Raw genomic sequence first — 25,175 nt, forward strand, 5'->3', positions numbered from 1 at the left:
TAAGTTTTGCTTAAGAACCCAATTACCTCTTAGATTGTAAATTACCATACCAGTAAATAGTTTATTCTCTGTGATCGTATGTTAATATATACTTTCTTTATAATAATATGATATGTTTTCATCAAAACAGACGGACATGTGTGATACATTATTCCAATATTTAAAAATGATTATTAGCATTAAGCGTACTTACTTTGGTCACATCTGGGGCCATATTTATTTCCATTTAAGCAAAAGTGACAGATTGACCCTGTAAAGTCCTTATCACAAACACAAGTACCATTTCCAGTAATTCCATCCATACACTAGGAAAAAAGTAATACAATTAACCCTTAATAAACTTTCTTAATGCTGTGTATATTCAGTGGTCTGTCTGTCTGTCTGTCTGTCTGTCAGAATTCCAAACCTATGTATGTACTGCAATGATCAAAATACACAGCAGTAATCTCTGTAGTTTGTCATCCCTTTAAATAGTTTTAAAAATCTCAAACTTAAATACAAGAATGTATGTAACGATCGTGCTAAAGATTAGGATGTTAGCTTCTACTTTAGAGATTATTTTTTTTTACCTGTCCATTTCTTGAGCATGGTTTGGCATAACCCCCAGGGCACTGATGGCATTCTGGGCCATAAAAACCTTTGCAACAGTTGGGTACCTGCAAATAAATTAACTACATTAGCAGGATAATTTAACTACATTGCATGATTGCACATAATTCATCTTTGTTTATCTTCAAAACCATAATGTACTACAGTCCACAAATGTTCTAATCAAGTGTGACTAAGAATTATATGATATTTTGTTTTCTACAAATTTTCCATAAATGTTTATGGGAATTTTTGTAGCTACTTTGTTAAATAAGGTTGTCAGAAGTAAAGGAAGCTGCCACTAAATGTCATAAACCAACAGGTAATTATGTATACATGATTAGAAAAAGAATATATAAAACGTATAGGAACCAAGAATGACACCAGGATGGAACAAAATGCACAGCCTTTTAACTAGTTTTACCTAAAAAATGATGGCCTAAATTACAAGTGGAGTGCAAAAATATTGAGAGATAACACCACTTAAGATAAATCAATAGTGCTTCTATTCTTGCGCTCTTGTTAAAAGTAATACTTTGTGTGGTGAAATTTAACATTGCACAAAAGCTTTCTTGTGCAATGTCACTCCCTGCTCTTGCACATGCATGATAGCCTGCACCACAAAGCTACAAAAGCTGCAAGTGTCGCTTAATAAATCCACCTCATATTGCAGTTCTGGAAATAGAACCTGGATACAACAGCTTTAGGAAATGAAAAAAATATACATATGACAGGAAATCTGAAAAATATAAATGATTAAAAAACACTGCTGTCATTACAAAAGTTATTTTAATAATTTTTTTTATAAACATATATAACTAATAATTCATGTTATTTAGTTTCATTTTATGTGTCATTTTCATAAAATATCTTTTAGCTAAAAAAGTACAAAAACACAAATATCAGAGAGGGAAAATCCTTGCTTACCTTCACAGTTACATTGCAGTACCTAGAACAGCCTATTCTAGGATAATCAAATCCCATTACACTGTACATATGCATACATCTTTGTGAAAAAATATCCTGCAATTTAAAACAGAAACTTAGAAGAAGGAAAGAAAACATGATAGTAAATGTATGGAAACATGATAGTAAATGTATGGAAACATGATAGTAAATGTATGGAAACATGATAGTAAATGTATAGAAACATGATAGTAAATGTATGGAAACATGATAGTAAATGTATGGAAACATGATAGTAAATGTATAGAAACATGATAGTAAATGTATGGAAACATGATAGTAAATGTATGGAAACATGATAGTAAATGTATGGAAACATGATAGTAAATGTATGGAAACATGATAGTAAATGTATAGAAACATGATAGTAAATGTATAGAAACATGATAGTAAATGTATGGAAACATGATAGTAAATGTATAGAAACATGATAGTAAATGTATGGAAACATGATAGTAAATGTATGGAAACATGATAGTAAATGTATGGAAACATGATAGTAAATGTATAGAAACATGATAGTAAATGTATGGAAACATGATAGTAAATGTATAGAAACATGATAGTAAATGTATAGAAACATGATAGTAAATGTATAGAAACATGATAGTAAATGTATGGAAACATGATAGTAAATGTATGGAAACATGATAGTAAATGTATAGAAACATGATAGTAAATGTATGGAAACATGATAGTAAATGTATGGAAACATGATAGTAAATGTATGGAAACATGATAGTAAATGTATGGAAACATGATAGTAAATGTATAGAAACATGATAGTAAATGTATAGAAACATGATAGTAAATGTATGGAAACATGATAGTAAATGTATGGAAACATGATAGTAAATGTATGGAAACATGATAGTAAATGTATAGAAACATGATAGTAAATGTATGGAAACATGATAGTAAATGTATAGAAACATGATAGTAAATGTATGGAAACATGATAGTAAATGTATAGAAACATGATAGTAAATGTATAGAAACATGATAGTAAATGTATGGAAACATGATAGTAAATGTATAGAAACATGATAGTAAATGTATGGAAACATGATAGTAAATGTATGGAAACATGATAGTAAATGTATGGAAACATGATAGTAAATGTATGGAAACATGATAGTAAATGTATGGAAACATGATAGTAAATGTATAGAAACATGATAGTAAATGTATAGAAACATGATAGTAAAAACGTAGTGAAACCCCATGTTCTTGGTGACAAAATGCAGACAGCCTAGTGTTATACTTGGTTTTTATGCTCTCCCAAAGCTTAAACAAATCAGCTGACAACCCCCCCCCCCCACACACACACTTTTGTCTCCATATGTTTAACCCTAGAAAATCTGGCCAATGTGGACAATTTATTTTTATACTAAATGTAAGGGACAGTAAATAGTAAAAATGAGATCCTGCATATGAGAACTATTTAAATGTTACACTGTTGTAACATGCAAAATGGGTTATGTTAAAGCTGTTTATTTTCATTTTTAATTGGACATGAAACCCAAAATGTTTCCTTTATGATTCAGATGCAGTGTATAATTTGAAAAAAAGTAAGGTACTGTATTATCTAATTTGCTTCCTTTTCTTTTCCCTATATATATATACTTACTGTATAATATATTTATATATTATATACAGTATATATATATATATATATACTGTATATATATATGCCTCTTTCAATTTAGTTTACCAGATGCGTTTTGATAGTTCCCAGTAGTACAGTGCTGCCCCTTTAGCAAAAAGATATCAAGAAAATTAAGTACATTTAATAATAGAAGCAAATAGTTGTTTAAAATGATATGCTCTTTCTGATTCATGAAAGAAAAAGTCTGGGTTTTATGTCTTACGTTTTACGCTAACAGGAAGTGTATGTGTACAACTAGCCCTCGACTGATTGCTTATTGGCTTTTAAAAACAACTCTAATTTTTTTATTGGTGGACAGTGAGACAACTAACAATAAATATACAACAAACTGTAAAGCTGGGCCCTATACATTCTATAAATGTATTGCTAATAAAAGTATTGTATATAAAGCATTATGCATTTGCTTTATACTTTCAGATAGTAATAATAATATATTAAAGCTAAACCAAATTAATAAAAAATACTCGTCAAGAACAAAAATCTATAAACAAATATTTATCCTAATGACTTGGGACCAGAAATGATTTGTATTTTAGAAAGTAAAATAGGACAGTTTGGAGGGCGAATGGACAACAATATCTTATGTCAGTTAGACAATATTTACATAGCACTTATACATGTAACCTAAAGGTAGTTTTATATAATATTCAATACTTTTCTATACATAGTACCGTCAGAAAGTTCTGTAATCAGAAAGGTAATATTTGTTGTTTTAAATAAATATAGATGTTTTAAATAAATATAGATGAGTATTTGTATTTTGGAAGACCAAAAATCAAACCAAAGACACCGGCAGAGAATATAGTAACTTACAGACAGGAGAAAAAAAGAAGTAAGTTTGGATTTCGGAATTCTGGATTTGTACAAATCTCTACTGCTCTAATATTAACTTAATTTTACAGTTATAGATACACATCTATATTTTTTTTTATTTATGTGGCTCTTTAAGATGTTACAAATATTAACCCTTGTGTATGCATATGTTTTAAAAACATTTTACTGTGCATAGAAAGCATAAACTGACAGTGGTATGTAATAGATTTAACCACATCTGATTACAATACAATATTACCAACCTAAGAATTAAGATTACATGTAGTAAAAAAGCATAAACATAATATTCTTCTTACCGTAGGAGTTGACTGTCCTAGACATTTACTCAGATATACAGTGGCACAAGAAACGCAGGAACCCTATAATCAAACAGAACAGGGCATTCATGTAGAAGTATCTATATTATTTACTTTAACTATTTATATATACAACAAAGAAAAATGTTAAATTATATTTAGTAAAAAACAAACTTAAAGGGAAACTGAACCCAATTTTTTTCTTTAATGATTCAGATAGAGCATGCAATTTTAAGCAACTTTCTATTTTTTTTAAATCAATTTTTCTTCTTTCTCTTGCTATCTTTATTTGAAAAAGAAGACATCTAAGCTATTTTTTTAGTTCAGACCATGGACAGCACTTGTTTGTTGGTGGATGAATTTATCCACCAATCAGCAAGAACAACCCAGGTTGTTCACCAAAAATGGGCCGGCATCTAAACTTACAGTCTTGCATTTCAAATAAAGATACCAAGAGAATGAAGAAAATTTGATAATAGGAGTAAATTAGAAAGTTGCTTAAAATTGCATGCTGTATCTGAATCCCGAAAGAAAAAATTTGGGTTCAGTGTCCCTTTAAAACTAATATATTTTAATTATTTATTGTGTCCCCTTTTCCTGTAACTTAATTCTAAAAAAATTGTGCGTTCCAATTTATGAGAAAAGTGGAAAAGCAGATTTCAGACTTAACACAAATTCATTGGTTGCACACTCCAGTGACCAATTTATAGCTGTCCCTAATTGGCTCGGCAGAGAAGAAAACCTAAGTTACAATGCTTCATGGAGACATAGGGGCCGATTTATTAAAATGCGGACGGACATGATACGATGTAGCATGTCCGCCGCACATCAATAAATGCAAACAGCATACGCTGTCGGCATTTATCATTGCACAACCAGTTCTTGTAGACTGCTTGTGCAATGCCGCCCCCTGCAGATTTGCGGCCGCTAGCAGGGGGTGTCAATCAGCCTGATCATATAGGATTGTGCGGATTGATATCCGCAGCCTCAGAGCAGACGGACCAGTTATGGAGCAGCGGTCATAACTGCTGTTTCCAGCGAGCCCAAAGGCTCGCGCGGAAAAAGGTACATCAAGCTCTATTCGGAGCTTGATCATTCGGCCCCTAAAACTGAACATTTATTTTCTCAATATTTAAAAAAATAATATAATAAAAAAAAATCTATTAGAATTACCAGTTATTTGTAGAGCGCCAACAGGTTTTGCAGCGCTAAATACAAGGGTCTAATATGCAAGGTGACTTATTCTCAGGCTAATTTGCTTTAAACACATCATTCTATATAGCATTTATTAATGTTAAGATTACAAGAGGAGCAATATTGTTATTAAGCAAACAATATTGCAAGATCGCAATAATATTACCTTTTAAATCTGTTTGTATTACACATTCAGAGTAAATAAATAAATAAATAGATAGATAGATAGATAGATAGAGATAGATAGAAAGATAGATAGATAGATAGATAGAGGGTTTACTTGAGCAAGCTCATGGTTAACAATAGCGCTTGAGTAGAAATTATTGCTGAATGGAATTACATCCTTACCAAGTGTTCTATAAGACTTATGGGACTATTGATTAAAATATAAGACATTACGGCTACAAAAGTTAAAAGAGAAAGTTTTAGCTTTAAAGAGTGAAATGAATAAACATAAAAATAACAGAATAAAAAGGTATGATCCCTATATTACAAAAATAGGAGAACATATAGGGATAAGAAAAGAGTCACTTTTGTTGAGACGTATATGGAGACCACTGATGAGGATGGTTCCTGTTAAGGAATGAAGACTTTACCATCAGATGAGGGTTCACAATAAGAAGGGGAGGAAAAAATAGCTAGTACAGATGAGTTCAGTGTACATTCTGAATCAGATGTTGATCAAATAATGACCATAAAGCATATTAATCAGTCAACCAGGCATTTAAAACAGGGTACTAGTCGAAAACAGAAAAAATAGCTGTATGAATGGAAAGATAAAAATACTCATGTTTCCAATAAATACAAATCAGGAAATCTATCAGTGGAATGATGAGGCTGTTTATTTAAAAAAAAGTCAGGTCTATAAATATGGCAGTGTGCTAAGCCGAAATGTGTTAGGCTTTTACTTATGTATTTATTATTTTGATCAATGAGAATATTTTATTTTTCATATGATAGAATAAAGTTTTTTGCATTTTTTTAAGGTGCGGCTTTTGGAAATATTTTTTATTCTTTGTACTTAAGTGGTATATGTTCACCCTAAAGATCTATTGTATGAGCTTTTAAAAAATATAAAAGGTGAAAATGTGGGTATGTAAAATAACATGAAAATAGAGTATCTTGTGTTGTGATATGATAACAGTAATAAAAATAGTTTGAGGTTGCGAAATGAATGTTATTTCTTTTAAAAATGAATTCAATAACATTAATACATTATTGATTACTTAAATTGAGTCAATATATATATATATATATATATATATATATATATATATATATATATATATACAGTTGCAAGAAAAAGTATGTGAACCCTTTGGAATGATATGGATTTCTGCACAAATTGGTCATAAATTGTGGTCTGATCATCATCTAAGTCACAACAATAGACAATCACTGTCTGCTTAAACTAATAACACACAAAGAATGAAATGTTGCCATGTTTTTTATTGAACACACCATGTAAACATTCACAGTGCAGGTGGAAAAAGTATGTGAACCCTTGGATTTAATAACTGGTTGAACCTCCTTTGGCAGCAATAACTTCAACCAAACGTTTCCTGTAGTTGCAGATAAGACGTGCACAATGGTCAGGAGTAATTCTTGACCATTCCTCTTTACAGAACTGTTTCAGTTCAGCAATATTCTTGGGATGTCTGGTGTGAATCGCTTTCTTGAGGTCATGCCACAGCATCTCAATCGGGTTGAGGTCAGGACTCTGACTGGGCCACTTCAGAAGGCGTATTTTCTTCTGTTTAAGCCATTCTGTTGTTGATTTACTTCTATGCTTTGGGTCATTGTCCTGTTGCAACACCCATCTTCTGTTAAGCTTCAGCTGATAGACCGATGGCCTTAAGTTCTCCTGCAAAATGTCTTGATAAACTTGGGAATTCATTTTTCCTTCGATGATAGCAATCCGTTCAGGCCCTGACGCAGCAAAGCAGCCCCAAACCATGATGCCCCCACTACCATACTTCACAGTTGGGATGAGGTTTTGATGTTGGTGTGCTGTGTCTCTTTTTTGCCACACATAGTGTTGTGTGTTTCTTCCAAACAACTCAACTTTGGTTTCATCTGTCCACAGAATATTTTGCCAGTACTGCTGTGGAACATCCAGGTGCTCTTGTGCAAACTGTAAACGTGCAGCAATGTTTTGTTTGGACTTCCTCTGTGGTATCCTCCCTTGAAATCCATTCTTGTTTAGTGTTTTACATATTGTAGATTCGCTAACAGGGATGTTAGCATTTGCAGGTGACCTTTGTAAGTCTTTAGCTGACACTCTAGGATTCTTCTTCACCTCATTGAGCAGTCTGCCCTGTGCTCTTGCAGTCATCTTTACAGGATGGCCACTTCTAGGGAGAGTAGCAGCAGTGCTGAACTTTCTCCATTTATAGACAATTTGTCTTACCGTGGACTGATGAACAGCAAGGCTTTTGGAGATACTTTTATAACCCTTTTCAGCTTTATGCAAGTCAACAATTCTTAATCGTAGGTCTTCTGAGAGCTCTTTTGTGCGAGGCATCATTCACATCAGGCAATGCTTCTTGTGAAAAGCAAACCCAGAACTGGTGTGTGTTTTTTATAGGGTAGGGCAGCTGTAACCAACACCTCCAATCTCATCTCATTGATTGGACTCCAGTTGGCTGACATCTCACTCCAATTAGCTCTTGGAGATGTCATTAGTCTAGGGGTTCACATACTTTTCCCACCTGCACTGTGAATGTTTACATGGTGTGTTCAATAAAAACATGGCAACATTTTATTCTTTGTGTGTTATTAGTTTAAGCAGACTGTGATTGTCTATTGTTGTGACTTAGATGATGATCAGATCACATTTTCTGACCAATTTGTGCAGAAATCCATATCATTCCAAAGGGTTCACATACTTTTTCTTGCAACTGTATCTGACAAAGAAGTGTGTTCACTTCGAAACGCATAAGAATAGAGTGGTACCTGGCGGCATAACTGATACTAGTGATTTGGAGACCTTTACATGGAGCTAAAACTGTTTGGACTGTAGCAGTTAGTTTAATAACGGCAAGGATCTGAGTACTAAGCTTCTAGTTCAAGGCTCAATGTATACCTCATAAGATTGAGGATTGTAAATGTGAGTGCATTGGCATATTTTTAACCTTTTTTTGGTAATAAATCAGTACACACTATATTGGTTCATTTTTTGTTGTTTCTTTATCTGAGGAAACACTGACTACTTCTATTGCTGGGGGATTCTCTGAGGATTCAATATTGAAGACATAAAGAATGCTGCATTGAAAAGCCACTGTCGTGATCAGACTCCCCTCCCACTGTACCACAATTAACTTACCTTATAGGATTGAGGGTATCTCTCGTGACTATATTATTGAACCTTTGTACTCACTCTGAAATCTTCAAGCAACATATAAACATTTGTTTGATACAGTGTTACTAAACTGTTTATTTTTTGCTACTGTTAGATTCATTTACCATGTAAAAGTTAGTTTTATTTATAGTAAGCAGTTAGCTTTCTAACAGATTTTTTGCATGCATTGACAGCGCGAGTTATATACTTATTTTCTTGCATTTCTTATTTTTACTAAGGGGTACATTGAGGGTGTACCTCCTTATTGTATAATTGGTTGAACCTGCTGCTTCTGGTTTCCGACCCTTTCAGCACCTCCCTAGGGTATCTTTGAGCCAGTTTACTGACTATCAGTAGCCCTTTACTTCTTGTCTACTAAATATATATTGACAGGACAACATTTACAAACACATACAGGAGGAATTGAGGGCCCTATTCCCGTAAGAACTTACAATCTAGAAGGGTAGGAGGTTGAGAAACAGAAGGTGAGGGCTGCAAGATTGAGAAAGATGTTAATGTAGAGTTAGATTAGGGAAATGTTGTTAGGTAAGTGAAATTAATTTATTATTGAGTTGGGTGGTAGGCTTCTCTGAACAAAAAAGTCTTAAGGGAGCATTTGAAGGAAGATAGATTAGGGCAAAGCCTGACAGCATGAGAGAGAGTGTTCCAGAGGGTAGGTGCTACACGACAGAAGTCCTGCAGTCTAGCATGGGAAGAGGTGATAGTCAAAAATGCAAGGAGCAGGTCATTTTTGGATCTTAGTGGGTGGGCTGGAGTATACTTGTTTATTAGAGAGGATAGGTAGTGGGGAGCGACGTTGGTGAGAGCTTTGTATGTAAGGGTGAGAATTTTGAATTTAATTCTGTTGTGAATGGGGAGCCAATGAAGGGACTAGCAGAGAGGTGCAGCAGATACAGAGCGAGGGGAAAGGTGGATTAGCCTGGCAGAGGCATTTAGGATGGATTGAAGGGGGGAGAGGCGGGAAAGAGGAAGGCCAGTAAGTAGGTTATTGCAGTAGTCAAGTCGGGAAATAACAAGGGAGTGGATTATTTGCTTTGTGGTGTTAGTGCTCAGAAAATGGCGAATCTTGGAAATATTGCGTAGGTGGTTGCGGCAGGATGTAGAAAGCGATTGGATGTGGCAGATGAAGGATAGATTTCAGTCAAGTGTAACTCTGAGGCAGCGGACTTGGGGCGATGGGAAATGGTAATGTCGTTGACAGGGATTGAGAAGTCACCGTAGAGCTTGAGGGGGGGGGGATTAGAAGGAGCTCAGTCTTGGACATTTTAATCTTTAGGTGGTGAGAGGCCATCCAGGAAGAAATACCAGATAAGCAGTCACTGACATGAGAAAGGACAGAGGGAGAGAGAGCAGGGGTGGAGAGGTAGATCTGGGTGTCATCAGCATAAAGGTGATATTTGAAGCCATAACTGTTAATAAGTTTACCTAGGGAAGAAGTATAAATGGAGAAGAGTAGAGGACCCAGAACAGATCCTTGAGGTACTCCAACAGATAGAGGCATTGGAGAGGAGTAGTCACCGGCAAATAACACAGAAAAAGACATGTGAGAAAGATAGGGGTGAATCCTAAATAAGAGGTCAAAGAGCTAAGGGTCTGTAGGAGGAGGGGGTGGTCAACTGTGTCAAAGGCAGCTGAGAGGTCATGTAAGATGAGCATAGAGTAGTGGCCAATACTTTTAGCAGACAGAAGATCGTTAGTAACCTTGATAAGGGCAGTCTCAGTTGAGTGTTTGGGGCAGAATCCAGATTGCAGGGGATCAAGCAAGGAGTTGGTGGACAGGAAGTGGGTTAGGCGATTGTAAACTAGTTTTTCAAGAAGTTTGGTTGTTTGTGGAAGCACTAATATGGGGCGGTAGCTTTCAGGAGATTAGGGTCAAGGGAGGGTTTTTTGAATATGGGAATGACTTTTGCATGTTTGAAAGAAGATGGGAATGAGTCGATAGAGAGAGACAGGTTAAAGATATGAATAAGAGCAGGATTGAGAGTGGAAGACAATGAGGGCATTAGATGGGAAAGGATAGGGTCGAGCGGAAGATAGTGAGGAAGATAGTAAGGAAAAAACTTCCTTCTCAGTGGCTGGATGGAAGATGCAGAGGGTGGCAGACGGAGTAACATGGCCTGATGTTGAAATATTGCAGGTTGGTGTTGGGATGTTGCTTTGGATAGCACGTGTTTTGTTTAAAAAATAGTCTGCCAGGTCTTGAGCACTCAAGACAGATGGGGGTTGTGGAGCAGGTGGGTAGAGGAGAGAGTTAAAGGTGGAGAAGAGTCAGTTAGGGTTTGAGGAAAGAGTAGATATGATAGAAGAGAAGTAGGTTTGCTTGGCTAAGTGAAGGGCCCGGCAGAAGTGTATGACCGAAGAATAAACTTATAGTGTATGAAATCAGGTTCAGAGTGAGTATTGCTCAGGACACGCTCAGCAGTACGGGAGCATTTTTGCAAATAATGTGTTTGCTGAGAGTGCCAGGGCTGTAACTGACGGCGTGATGTTTTGCGCAGTCGGGGAGGGGCAAGTGTGTCTAGTGCAGAGGAGAGAGTTTTGCTATAGTGGGCCTTAGCACAATTAGGGTAGGTTATAGTGGAAGTGTGAGGGAGGAGATCTTGAATGATTTTTGAAAATTGGAGCGGATCCACAGCATGTAGATTTCTACAGGTGCGGGGGCGGGATGGAGAAGTTGGTTTAGCTGTTGTAGTAATATTATAGGTGACCAGGTGATGGTCTGAAATGGGAAAAGGGCAACAGTCAGATATAAAGCAGAGGTAGGAAAATACCAGGTCGATGTAGTGTCCATCATGGTGAGTAGGGAATAGGGTGGATTGTGACAGACTGAAGGAGGATGTGAGTGAAAGAAGTTTAGAAGCAGCAGGGGCAGATGGGTTGTCAATAGGAATGTTGAAGTACCAAAGAATTAGGGTAGGTATATTTGTAGACAGAAAGTGAGGAAGCCAGGCGGCAAAGTTGTCAAGGAATTAGGAGGTCGGTCCAGGAGCGCGATAGATGACTGTCACTTTGAGGGAGAGGGGAGAGAACATGCAAATACAGTGGACTTCAAATAAGGGAGATGGGATTGGAGGTAGGTACTGAAAAGTGCAGAAGGGGGAGAGCAGGATCCCAACACCGCCGCCATGTTTCTCACCTGGCCTCATTTATAAAAAGAAAATTTCCAGTACGTTATATTATTTTATGCACTTACAGGAAAAAAGGACGCCACCTTTAATAGCAGTACAAGTATTTCTAATGTTAAATGTAATTTACAATACAAATTTCACTTACCAGCTTTAACTCATATTTAGTTTCATCACATCTGCTGGGCAGAATTGGCAGAATTGATGGCGGAATTAGCACCCCATCTAGAGTATAAATACGCCCATTTTTTGCTGCAACATCAGCTTCTTCAACCTCCTCCCCATTCACTAGAATCTGACCCTTTATAGGACAACAAGAAAAAAATCATAATCCACAATCTTATTCTAATTTAGTTTCTATGCAAAAATTATCTTTGGTTGCAGATAGATTGCCTGTGTGCAAGAATGAAATAATAAATGTGTAAAATATCAATAGATATTGCATGGTTAGCACCTCACAACATTTCCTGTAGTTAGAACAGCACAGGGAACATCCTGTGCAGAATGTGGATGTTTAAAGCAGTTAGGGCAGTATTTGCAGGTAATAAAGTAGATGAGAATTGTATGCAGTTATTGAAAGAGTTGTTCTTGTTTAAACTCCAGTTTCCAGTCTGGCTAGCTCATCTAGTCTGTTCTGTGACAATTGTATGCTTAGAATTGCTACTCCCTTAATAAAAACTAAACACAAAATAAAGGGAAAATATTTCAGACACCTTTGAAGGAGATAATTGTGAACCATATAAGATCAAACAGGTTGTGAGATTCAATGCAAGTAAAGAGAATTCTGATTTGTTTGTTGTAGCCTTTCAAAGCAGTAATGTGGGCAATTAGGTTTAGAACAGCAGCATATTTGTAAGACTTACATTGTTGGTTGTATTGAACTGGATTAGCTGGTTCGCCATGCTCATTATTTGATGTGAGGAGATAATGTTGGCAACATCCAGCTTGTAAGTGAAAAAAAGGATTTATATTACATTTTCATATAACATAAAATAGAAAATTAAAGAGAACGCCTCTATTCTATTAGTCCTTGATATGGGATATACAGTATGTATATCTTATTTTTACACTCACAATAAGTGTGGTATATTAGAAGATATTTATACAAATATTTCAAAGTACAATAATTGTTGTATCAAACTATATGTTGTATAAATAACAAAAGTTTAAATTAATACATTTATAAAGCGGCTATCATAAAACAAGATTGAGAAGTATTTTATGATTATATCCCTTTAAGAAAGGGAAAATATAAGACAGCGCTAATAAATCAATCAATTACTCAGTCAAATTTATATGCTAAAATTTAATTTAAAAAAATAGTAAATTTTAACATATAAATTTGACTGAGTAATTGATTTATTTATTAGCACTGTCTTATATAAAGGGATATATATATATACATATATATATATATATATATATATACACACATAAAACATTTTGATATAACACATTAGAATAGTTTTGGATCAAATAAAAAAAAATACAGAGTTGTTTGAACATTATCAAAGATAAAAATAACAATTCATTATTGATTAGTTATATTGTGCACCATATAAAAATTAGATTTGGACAAATTGTCAGGAAACTTTTTTCTATATCTAATCATGGTGTCGTACAGAATTAATTTCTTAATAAAAATCTGTTTGTTGTTTTTTATGGGGAACATTTTAGAGTAGCAGAGGAAGAATTGGAGAGCATTTTTAAATTATATATGGTTAAAGTAGTAGATAATGCTACTGCTACAAGCCAGCAGCAGCACGAACAAATGCCAAATTACAAAAAAGAGACAAATAAATACGTTGTATTTAAAATATATATAATATTATATAAAATGTTATAATTCTGTTAATGCTTTGTTAATCAATAGCATGGCAGAATAAAGCATTTATAAAAAATCCATTTAAAGATAATCAGAGGCAAATATATCTTGGAGCATCAGGCTTAATGCAAGTAATTTAGAATCACTCATAAGTTAAGGTTCCTATGTTAAGTGAGTATATATATTGTAAGTAAGATAAATTGGTCAGTATTTTAATAGTTTTTCAAGTCAATAGAATATACAAGTCAGATTTATGGGCCCTCTGTTATTTCTTACTGGAATAAATTTACCTCAGCAGACGTAACAATGTGGTACCGCATAAGTTCGATAAGCTTTCTGGAACCCTGTAAAAATAAGCAAAAAAAAAATATAATTTTAAAGAAGCTTGCATATTATTTTATATTAAAATATCAAATATTTTCAGTAACTCAATACCACCAATAGGGAGTATTGAGATTAACGGATAAATTGTAATACATTTTAAAATACCTCCTATTATGTAACAAAGAAAATAAATTCCTTTCATGTACTTTAAAGTTAAAAGGACAGTGTACTGTAACTTTTTTCTCAATACACACACAAAAATACTGCGGCTACAGATTTATGCCATCCTGGTTTACACTGCACTGTATATAAGATAAACTAAAGCGGGGTGCCGGCAGTAGCGTCGGTCTCCCAACCACAAAGAATTAACATACAAAAGATGTACATACATCTAGATATTTAATAGGAGATAATTCCATGTGTACATGTAATTTTAAATTTACAAATAAAGCTTTTTTTTTCATTCAAGCATTGGAGTGCAGCGGTATCTTTGTATGTTTCTAACTCTTTTATCCCCCTTAATGTGTTCCCAATTACACATTTTACCCGCTAGAGGGTATTAAATTGTTTACAAATGGCTCCTTAACCTTTATTTTGTAATTTCAAAATAGCGGCTTTTGCCTGTGGAAGCTGCCGCATATACAGAAAATGTAAGATCAAGAAGCAGCAGAAGAAATCACTCTCTCAGTGGGTGTTGGTTCAGATAGGTACTTAAATGTTTTTTCAGTTGTTCTTTCTAGTATTGTCATGTGTGAACAAACAGAGATAAGATAAGGATGCATTTGCATATAGAGAGAAAGATAACATAAAAAGGTATGCTCTCCCTCCAAACTCAGCCCATTTGAATGAGTTACGCTTTCAAATGAGAAAAATAGAATTTCATATACAAAAATGAACCTAAAGAAGCTATTCTGATACATTTTATAATCTAGCTGGTACAACAAGTGAATGAAATAAATTGGTTTCTCCTTAATGTAAGTTTTCTTCTATTGTGGATTCTGTGTTCCTTGGGGTGGAGTATTACAGGGGTGGACTGATCAGCTGGGCAAATAGGACTTGAACCAAGGGCCCAGCATGTCAGAGGGCCCACAACTGGCATTTCCATGGCTCCTGGGGCTGACAGCTGCCCTATCAGTTACTAAGCAGTTAAGTGTGGGTTTAGTGGGGGCCCAAGGGTTTGTTGCTGGGGGGGCCCTATAGTGTGTGTGGGGGGCCCTGTTGGGAGTCTGTCACTGTGAGGGCCATGGAGTATGGGGTCTGTCCCTGGAGGTTGGGGGCTCTGTCTCTGACCCTTGATGTTAGGAGTCCTGGTCCTGCAGGTTGGGGGTCCTGAGGCGCAGGGCAGAGAAGCTATCATGTTCATTTGCATACATTTTATGTTTAAATATTTTTTATTCAAGTGCCTGTTTGATATCATAAACAAAGTACAACATTGTCACAAGGTTACAAATATTATACAACTAAACAGAGACCATTTCATGATCCATGAGTCCATGAGTCTTTGAGTATATTGGGGGGTACAGTCCAGTTGCACAAAAGTCCTGTGATATTATGATCTCACGTTGTACCTTCCCTTCCCCATTAGGGAAGCCTCGGGCATGGGAAACATCTTATTAAAGCTTCAGATTAGAGTTTTCTACAGTCTCTTCTATGACAACTAAAAGAACCAATAATAGACAATATTGCATCGAATACATACACGAGACACCTGAGACAGTTTCACAGTGTTAACAAAACTAATTAAACAAAGAGTAACTGGGGAAACCAGGATTGTAGTTTAGAATTTTTAAAGCTTTTTAAATTAAATATATTGAATTTGAATACAGATTTACACCTCCTTAAAGATTAGACAACCAACATTACATGTGCAGGGACTCCCTCAAGTTGTATCATTTCCTCTCCCACACCGGTGTTGGTTAGAGTTTAAACCCAGGACCATCTCTAAGCACCCAGTAATACCAAATCTTATTAACATTGTCTTTATTATCTAAGATGATTGCGGCTGATGTATACATGGTGTGGGTTTAAATGATTTTGTTCCTGACTTCAGACCAGGTCAATAGACCAGTTTTCCAATGCTTTGCAATACAGGTATTTGCAAACATTTTAATACATTTGGGTCACTGTGACACAGTGTGGGGCCCTTCCCTAATTTTTGCCCGGGGCCCTGATTGGTCTCAGTCCGCCCCTGGAGTATTATAAAGAAAAAAGTGGGCTAACTATCTGAGGGACTGTTTGTAAAAGCACAGCCCACGTTTTTCATTGTGTTCTTTCTTTACTAAATCGGAAACCTGCAGTTTTTGATGATATATACATGTTCACAGATCAGTGCAGGAGTGTGGAATCTTGACTCATATAGAAACTACTAGACCTGTAAATAAGACTAATATGCTACAGTATTGTTATCTTCAAGAAAAAACAGAAATGTTCCAGCTGGTGCAAAAACCTTTTATTGTGCAATCTGGGATACAAACAAAGCAAAGCAACGTTTCAGGCCCACACTCGGCCCTTTCTCAAGCTTTTGTATCCCAGATTGCACAATAAAAGGTTTTCGCACCAGCTGGAACATTTCTGTTTTTCATATTGATACTGGGTTTGGTAAGCCTGTTCCGTGCTGTGCAGTGGGTGCTGTGTTTCATGTTACATTGTTTCAGTATCTTCAAGAAAAAAATCAGGCTTGACGCTTGAGGTCTTTTAAATTTACCCAGCCGTGGAGGAGCTTTCTTTGCCCTAAATGACTGTTCAGTTTCAAAAGTTCCCAGAAAAATGTAAACACACTTAACCAGTTTATCAAAATATATAAAAAATAACAAAAAAATACGGTATATGAAGCTTTTTTTTTTACCTCTTTTGAAAGCAAATATTCTAGTTCTCCATCTTTCATTTCATCCAGAGCACCATTATTGGGGACAAAGATAGTGTAGGGTCCATCGTTTTCTAGGGCTGGACCCAAGTTAGATTTCTGTGAAAATTAAAGAAATACCTCATCAATGATAAACAATGAACTGAGCTGGTAATTACTTCAGAGCATATACCTCATATAAAAATAAATATACCTCTAAGAGAGATCTGAACCGATTATACCTTCCATTATCTTGAAGAATTGCCATTATAGTTTCCTACAGAAATAAAGATAATAAAAAAATGATGTTGATTTCTGTTTAAAAGTGCATAAGTTACAGGCTGTATAATGTTTTATTTTTTTTGCAACCACTGTCTTCAAAATCTACATTATATTCTATTTCATTAAAAAACCCCATAAATTATATTTACCTGATAATTTACTTTTCTTCTGATGGAAAGAGTCCACAGCTGCATTGATTACTTTTGGGAATTAAGAATGGCCACCAGGAGGAGGCAAAGACACACCAGCCAAAGTCTTAAATACTCCTCCCACTCCCCTCATCCCCCAGTCATTCTGCCGAGGAACAAGGAACAGTAGAAGAAATATCAGGGTGAAAAAGGTGCCAGAAGAATATAAGGACGCCCACATAAAATTACGGGTGGGGAGCTGTGGACTCTTTCCATCAGAAGAAAAGGAAATGATCAGGTAAGCATAATTTATGCTTTTCTTCTTAAATGGAAAGAGTCCACAGCTGCATTCATTACTTTTGGGAAATCAATACCCAAGCTAAAGAGGACACTGAATGCCAAGACCGGAGGGTACAATAGGCGGCCCAAACTGAGGGCACCAGACCTGAACCACATCCCAATAAAAAATCCTGCTTTGTTGAAGCCGAGAAAAATTTGAAAGAAAAAGCCCCGTTGACACTGACTCACAGCTAGTCCAGAGCCAATCAAGAGAACGCGAACGGACTCGACTGAGTCAACAGTCCTCCAAGAGACACCATCGCCCAACAGACGGTCCCCCACCAGTCACCCCTCAGATGAACGTGAAACCAGCCGAAAGCCCCAAGGGGACAAGGCAAAGGAAAACCGAGGAAACCAAAAGGTTCCCTTAATACGAAAAGAACACCTCAAGCGTTTGTGGGCCCAGCTCACTGAGACCTAAAAGGACCCAAACAGAGAAGGAGGCCACACCAATATGAAGCGAAAACCGGGATAATCCAGACACGGAGACAGAAAAACATCTTCTCAACATCCTGCAAGCATGGACGCAACTGAAGAAGCAAAGTCCTCCCTGCACCCGCCCATAGAATACCAAAGTATTCGACCATGAAAGCGTGTAATAGACCAAAGCAAAAACCTTAAGTTCAAGAACACAGAGTCCATATCAGGACGTCACAAAAGGAGCTTGCAAGGAAGAATAAGAAGCAGTCCACAAGAAACGGACCACACAAAAACAGTCCCTCAACAGAGGCCACTTTCCAGGCAACCTAGTCCGCCGGACCTACACTCAGGCCCCTAAAAAGGGGAACACAAGCCTCCATCAAGACCTCCCGAGAAGGAGAGTATACCTTCAGAACCCGAAGGAAGAGTAAACCATCTCCTGTGAAGGAGCAAAGAGAAAAGAGAAACCATCTCCCAGAAGACTGAGCTATCAGACTAGACTCAACAAGCTCCCACATACAAGGGATACTGTGACCCCTAGACCGCTTGGACAGTTTGACTTGCAGATCTATACCCAGCTGGAACAACCCAGCCACAGGGATCCAGTACAGGAACAAAAGAATCCTGAAACTTATACAGGAAAGGGCGTAAAGATGGAATAGCCATCCCTCCAGAGTACTAGTACAACATGACTCTGACCACAGACAAGGCCATAGATTGTTAAGTATCTATCAAAACAAGGCTTGGAACCGGAAAAGCCCCAGGCGGAACCACATCCACCCTATACCTCCTGACCCAGTGAAGTCCTAAAAAAGGACTTAATCTCCAAAGGAAGGAGAATATTCCCTATGAAAAGGGAAGAGACCGGATGGACCACAACTGTCCTGAAGGCCCGAAGCCACCGGCTAAGTGGGAAGAAAAATCCCCAATGCAAATGTCCTAGAAAAAGGACCCCCTTACAAATCGTACGCCAAACAGAGGCACCGCCAACCCATTTACCTGCAGAGCAGAGAATCCAAGGGTACACTGGCAAACTGACCATGGGAATGCAACCCTAAGGTGCACCAGAAATTAGAAATTCAATGCCAGCAGCTGGGCATGAATCCACACCATTGAGGCGCAAGCCACCCAGGTAACCCCTAGATGACATGGGATGCTCAGTAGTAAGGAGTATACTCCCAAAACCAGGCCAAATCTGACCCATTCAGGTAGATGGAGCAAAGACACAGCCCAAGTTCCCACTACCGTGGAACACCCCGACCAGCCCTGAGAGCCAGGAATTCAAAATAACCCCAAAATGGATCAGGAAAAAGGAGCAAAGCCCCAGAAAGCATGAATCTCAGGGAAAACAAACAGGTCCGGGCACTTATAGTCCAGACAACCACACCCTAGACTACACATCCCAACTGGCCACAAAGCCAGACAAGGGAATGGATGCATATCCAGAGAACCCGGATAGCAAGAGGAACTCGAAAGCCCAGACAAAAGGAGGGACCACCCCTAGCCAAAGTGCCAAGCTCCAAGGAGCCAGACTAGATGTCGAATGAAAGAAATTCTCAAGTCCCAGGACAACAGAAAGGATACCTAGAGGTCCAAAAAATCCTACTAGCAGGGATAGTCTCCCTATCACCTCCACATAGGCAGAGGACACAGGGAAGAGAAAAGCGCTAGGCTTTCCCAGCTCGGGGGAACCCCGAACTGAACAAAGTCCCCACAGGGATCAACCATCCTCCAGCAAATGAAGATTCCGAAAAGGAGATTTAATTTACCCAGAGGTAGAGGAAGACCCAAAGGTCTAAAAACTCAGACAGTTCCCGTCAAAGAGTAAAAGCTGCATCTAGAGACACTCCAAACAGCTAACACGCACCCAAGGTGCCAAGAGCTGCAACTGGCTGCAAACCATCCGCATGATAGACAGCTATCCATAAAAGATGTTGGATCAAGCTCTAAAAGGACAATCCAGAGCCTTAAAACAAAAGGCCAAAACCACTCAAACTGCGGAAATTGGGCGCTCAGCCCTCCAGCCCTCCACCGCATGGGGGAGAAAACTCTAGATTCTGATGAGATCAGATGTCAGATAGAGTAACAGCAGAAACTCCCCTGACTGGTCCTCTATTACCGAAGACTAACGGGACAGAACATCCTACCCACCTCACGGACCTACAGGTCCTCTCGAATGCTTAGTTAACATGTAATAAACTATAACCGAGCACCCTGCGCTTCTACCGAACCAGCAAGCAGAACAGCGCCACGTGCCTGAACAGTCACCAGACCGAACAAACCCAACAGGACCAGCCTGCACTCAGAGTCTGAACTGGCAGGATGCATAAATCCTCCCTCAAAGGGGAAGAAAAGAAAACAGGCAGTTTTAACACAGGACTAACATGTCCAAAACAACTTCCAAGGAAGTATTGAGTATCGATCCCAGAAAGTTCCCAAAGGAAAACATAACAAAAATAAAAGATATTCCATTGGATACAAATAAAATCAAGGCAACCCTAAGGTTAACGCCCAAAAAAGGACACGGGCCTACCCGTAGGACCAGCCAAACGGAGCCCCATCTCACAAAACCTGGGAAAGAATTTAAAATAAAGACAATAGGAGATTACCTCATCCCCACATGTCTAAGGAGTCATACAATTTGGACTATCAGACTGAAAATTGCCGTATCTGTGAACGATAGGGTCATTCAGCGACTCAAACAGATGTCTGAGCAATACGCGAAGGTGCTTAATCAGGTACCGAAAGGCACAACACTCCGGAACAGAACCCTCAGAATACTGCGGAGGCCCACCCCAAGGCAGAATACCTGGGATAATAGGGCACAAGCACATTCTCAAAGAAACATCCGGACTCTGCAGACGAGCAATCACCAACATTATCTGAAAGCGAAAATGTGCTGCAAGCTCCGGGGGGAACACACCACCCCGCGTGGAGGAACCATAAACTGGGTTACCCGCATGTGTAGGAGGAAGATTCGGTAGGGAACTCGCTCCCTGGGAGACAGGACCCCCAGAGGCGAATGGCTCAGCAGGTACCTGATTCCCCAAGCCCAAGGAACCCGGTGCTCTCATATGGCATATGGAACAAAAATGGTTGAAAGGAGTCAACGAGGCTACACAGAATCTGAATTAGATATTATAATCGTGTCGGTATCAGAATTCTCAGTAACTGAATCTGAAATGAGCACAGTCTCAGCATCAGAATCCCCCATAGCTGCAAAGAGGATATAGCAATATGAACTACAAACAGTAAAAAACAAAAACGGCACCTGACACCACCAATGGCTGGGGCACTCACCACCTCCTATGACCAGACCCCCGTGGACTAGAATATCTTAGTCGCCACACGGTTGGAAATGCGGAAATGGGAACAGAGCGCAACCACGCCTGGACACAGGGTGAACCGTATAGTCCAAAAAGCGCACTCAGCCAACAAGGCACGTCACTTCTAAAGGCCTCAAAGTTCCAAACCACGAGCCCTAAACCTCACACATAAGCAGGTTGAATCACACAACAAACATGATTATAAACCCCCCTGTCCAATAATCCCCCTCAGGAGGTATTAAACCTCGATTTCAAGATACTAACAGAGACTCACTGAGACCCTTATGTTATAAGTTAAACCCGCAAGGAGTATAGCCTCACGGGAAAACAGTACATTGAATAAAGTAAAATGAAACAATCTTACCGGAATCAACGCCATGGAACAGGAACACGGCCCTTCAAGTGTGACTGATAGTAGCATCGCCTCCGCCATGGACTTGAGAGAAGAAAGCAGGCAGCAGAGCGAAGTTCGACAACGCTGATTGCTTGAGGAGCTGTTAATATGAGTCGGGATGGTTTCGCAGAAAGAAACCTGCTGCATCTACGGACTCTAACTTTCATCTAAGCCCTCACTGAGAGACTAACAGGACTACTTAAAACTCCTGTCCCATGTCCTACCCTCCATAAGAGACAAAAACAAAAATTAAAAAATTTAAGCCTTTGGCTGGGGTGTCTTTGCCTCCTCCTGGTGGCCAGGTTCTTAATTCCCAAAAGTAATGAATGCAGCTGTGGACTCTTTCCATTTAAGAAGAAAAAAAATACTATTTATGCTTACATAGATTTTCACACTTTCTTTTACTTACTAACGCAGAGATTACGAGTTTTGCGGTATCGGGTGTGTTGCTAGCGAGCCTTTTTTTTCACCGCTCCCTTAAGACAACGCTGGTATTACAGGTTTTTTTAAACCTGGCGTTAGCCGCAAAAAGGTGAGCGTAGAGCAAAATTTAGCACCACAAATGTATTTCCCCATAGGAATCAATGGGGCTGCGCTGCTTACGGTAGCGGTAAACTGGAAAAAAGTGCTTGTGCACGATTTCCCCATAGGAAACAATGGGGCTGAGCCGGCTGAAAAAAAGTCTAACACCTGCAAAAAAGCAGCGTTCAGCTCCTAACGCAGCCCCATTGATTCCTATGGGGAAATACATTTTAACCTAACACCCTAACATGAACCCCAAGTCTAAATACCCCTAATCTTATACTTATTAACCCCTAATCTGCCGTCCCCGACATCGCCGCCACCTACATTATATTATTAACCCCTAATCTGCCGCTCCAGACACCGCTGCCACCTATATTATACTTATGAACCCCTAATCTACTGCCCCCAACATCGCCGAACCCTACATTTTATATATTAACCCCTAATCTGCCCCCCCAACGTCGCCGCAACTATATTAAATGTATTAACCCCTAATCTGCCGCCACCAACGTCGCCGCCACTATAATAAAGTTATTAACCCCTAAACCTAAGTCTAACCCTAACACCCCCCCCTAATTTAAATATAATTTTATATATTCATAATAAAATTGCTACAATGAAATAAATTATTCCTATTTAAAACTAAATACTTAACTATAAAATAAACCATATGATAGCTACAATATAACTAATAGTTACATTGTATCTAGCTTATGGTTTATTTTTATTTTACAGGTATATTTGTATTTATTTTAACTAGGTACAATAGTTATTAAATAGGTATTAACTATTTAATAACTTCCTAGTTAAAATAAATACAGATATAACTGTAAAATAAATCCTAAGTTACAATTACACCATACTCTACACTATCATTAAATTAATTTACTAAACTACCTACAATTAACTACAATTAAATTAAATAAACTAAAGTACAAAAAGCAAACACTAAATTTGTTTTTTTAAACTAATTACACCTAATCTAATCCCCCTAATAAAATAAAAAAGCCCCCCAAAATAATAAAATTCCCTACCCTATACTAAATTACAAATAGCCCTTAAAGGGGCCTTTTGCGGGGCATTGCCCCAAAGTAATCAGCTCTTTTACCTGTAAAAAAAAAATACAATACCCCCCCAACATTAAAACCCACCATCCACACACCCAACCCTACTCGAAAACCCACCCAATCCCCTCTTAAAAAAAAACTAACACTACCCCCTTGAAGATCACCCTACCTTGAGCCGTCTTCACCCAGCCGGACACAAGTGGACCTCCAGAGGGGCAGAAGTCTTCATCCGATCCGGGCAGAAGAGGACCTCCAGACCGGCAGAAATCTTCATGCAGGCGGCATCTTCTATCTTCTTCCATCCGGAGCGGAGCGGGTCCATCTTGAAGACATCCGACGCGGAGCATCCTCTTCCATCCGACGGTGACTGAAGAATGAAAGTTCTTTTAAGTGACGTCATCCAAGATGGCGTCCCTTGAATTCCAATTGGCTGATACGATTCTTAATTAAGGTAGGAAAAATCCTATTGGCTGATGCAATCAGCCAATAGGATTGATCTTGCATTCTTTTGGCTGTTCCAATCAGCCAATAGAATGCGAGCTCAATCCTATTGGCTGATAGGATCATTGGTTGATTGCTTCAGCCAATAGGATTTTTCCTACCTTAATTCCGATTGGCTGATAGGATTCTATCAGCCAATCGGAATTGAAGGGACGCCATCTTGGATGACGTCACTTAAAGGAACCTTCATTCTTCAGTCCCCGTCGGATGGAAGAGGATGCTCCGCGTCGGATGTCTTCAAGATGGACCCGCTCCGCTCCGAATGGAAGAAGATAGAAGATGCCGCCTGGATGAAGACTTCTGCAGGTCTGGAGGTTCTCTTCTACCAGGATCAGATGAAGACTTCTGCCCCTCTGGATGTCCTCTTGTGCCCGGCTGGGTGAAGATGGCTCAAGGTAGGGTGATCTTCAAGGGGTAGTGTTAGGTTTTTTTTAATGGGGGATTGGGTGGGTTTTAGAGTAGAGTTGGGTGTGTGGGTGGTGGGTTTTAATGTTGTGGGGGGTATTGTATTTTTTTTTTTACAGGTAAAAGAGCTGATTACTTTGGGGCAATGCCCCACAAAAGGCCCTTTTAAGGGCTATTTGTAATTTAGTATAGGATAGGGAATTTTATTATTTTGGGGGGCTTTTTTTATTTTATTAGGGGGATTAGATTAGGTGTAATTAGTTTAAAAAAATTGTAATTCATTTTTTATTTTCTGTAATTTGGTGTTTTTTTTGTACTTTAGTTTATTTAATTTGATTGTAATTAATTGTAGGCAATTAATTTAATTAATTTAATGATAGTGTAGTGTTAGGTGTAATTGTAATTTAGGTTAGGATTTATTTTACATGTCAATTTGTATTTATTTTAACTAGGAAGTTATTAAATAGTTAATAACTATTTAGTAACTATTCTACCTAGTTATAATAAATACAAACTTAGCTGTAAAATAAAAAAAAATACTAAGATAGCTACAATGTAACTATTAATTATATTGTAGCTAGCTTAGGGTTTATTTTATCGGTAAGTATTTAGTTTTAAATAGGATTAATTTATTTAATTGAAGTCAATTTATTTAGATGTATTTAAATTATATTTAAGTTAGGGGGGTTAGACTTAGGGTTAGACTTAGGTTTAGGGGTTAATAAATTTAATATAGTAGCGGCGATGTTGTGGGCGGCCGATTA

General features: G+C 37.8%; 1 protein-coding gene across 2 annotated transcripts in view; it reads right to left on the reverse strand.

The window, feature by feature from the left end:
- Window positions 1-25,175, reverse strand: part of STAB2 (stabilin 2) — a 324,351-nt gene that overhangs the window by 177,094 nt on the left and 122,082 nt on the right. For both annotated transcript variants that reach the window (XM_053716971.1, XM_053716970.1), the window contains exons 14-22: window positions 17,239-17,301; window positions 17,028-17,144; window positions 14,149-14,202; window positions 12,897-12,977; window positions 12,182-12,334; window positions 4,354-4,416; window positions 1,516-1,611; window positions 570-656; window positions 194-305 (exon numbers count right to left, since the gene is read on the reverse strand). In XM_053716971.1, the coding sequence (XP_053572946.1) occupies window positions 194-305; window positions 570-656; window positions 1,516-1,611; window positions 4,354-4,416; window positions 12,182-12,334; window positions 12,897-12,977; window positions 14,149-14,202; window positions 17,028-17,144; window positions 17,239-17,301 (826 nt within the window). The remainder of the gene's footprint in view (window positions 1-193; window positions 306-569; window positions 657-1,515; window positions 1,612-4,353; window positions 4,417-12,181; window positions 12,335-12,896; window positions 12,978-14,148; window positions 14,203-17,027; window positions 17,145-17,238; window positions 17,302-25,175) is intronic.

Source organism: Bombina bombina, chromosome 6 (genome assembly GCF_027579735.1).
Source record: "Bombina bombina isolate aBomBom1 chromosome 6, aBomBom1.pri, whole genome shotgun sequence".
Classification (NCBI taxonomy): Eukaryota; Metazoa; Chordata; class Amphibia; order Anura; family Bombinatoridae; genus Bombina; species Bombina bombina.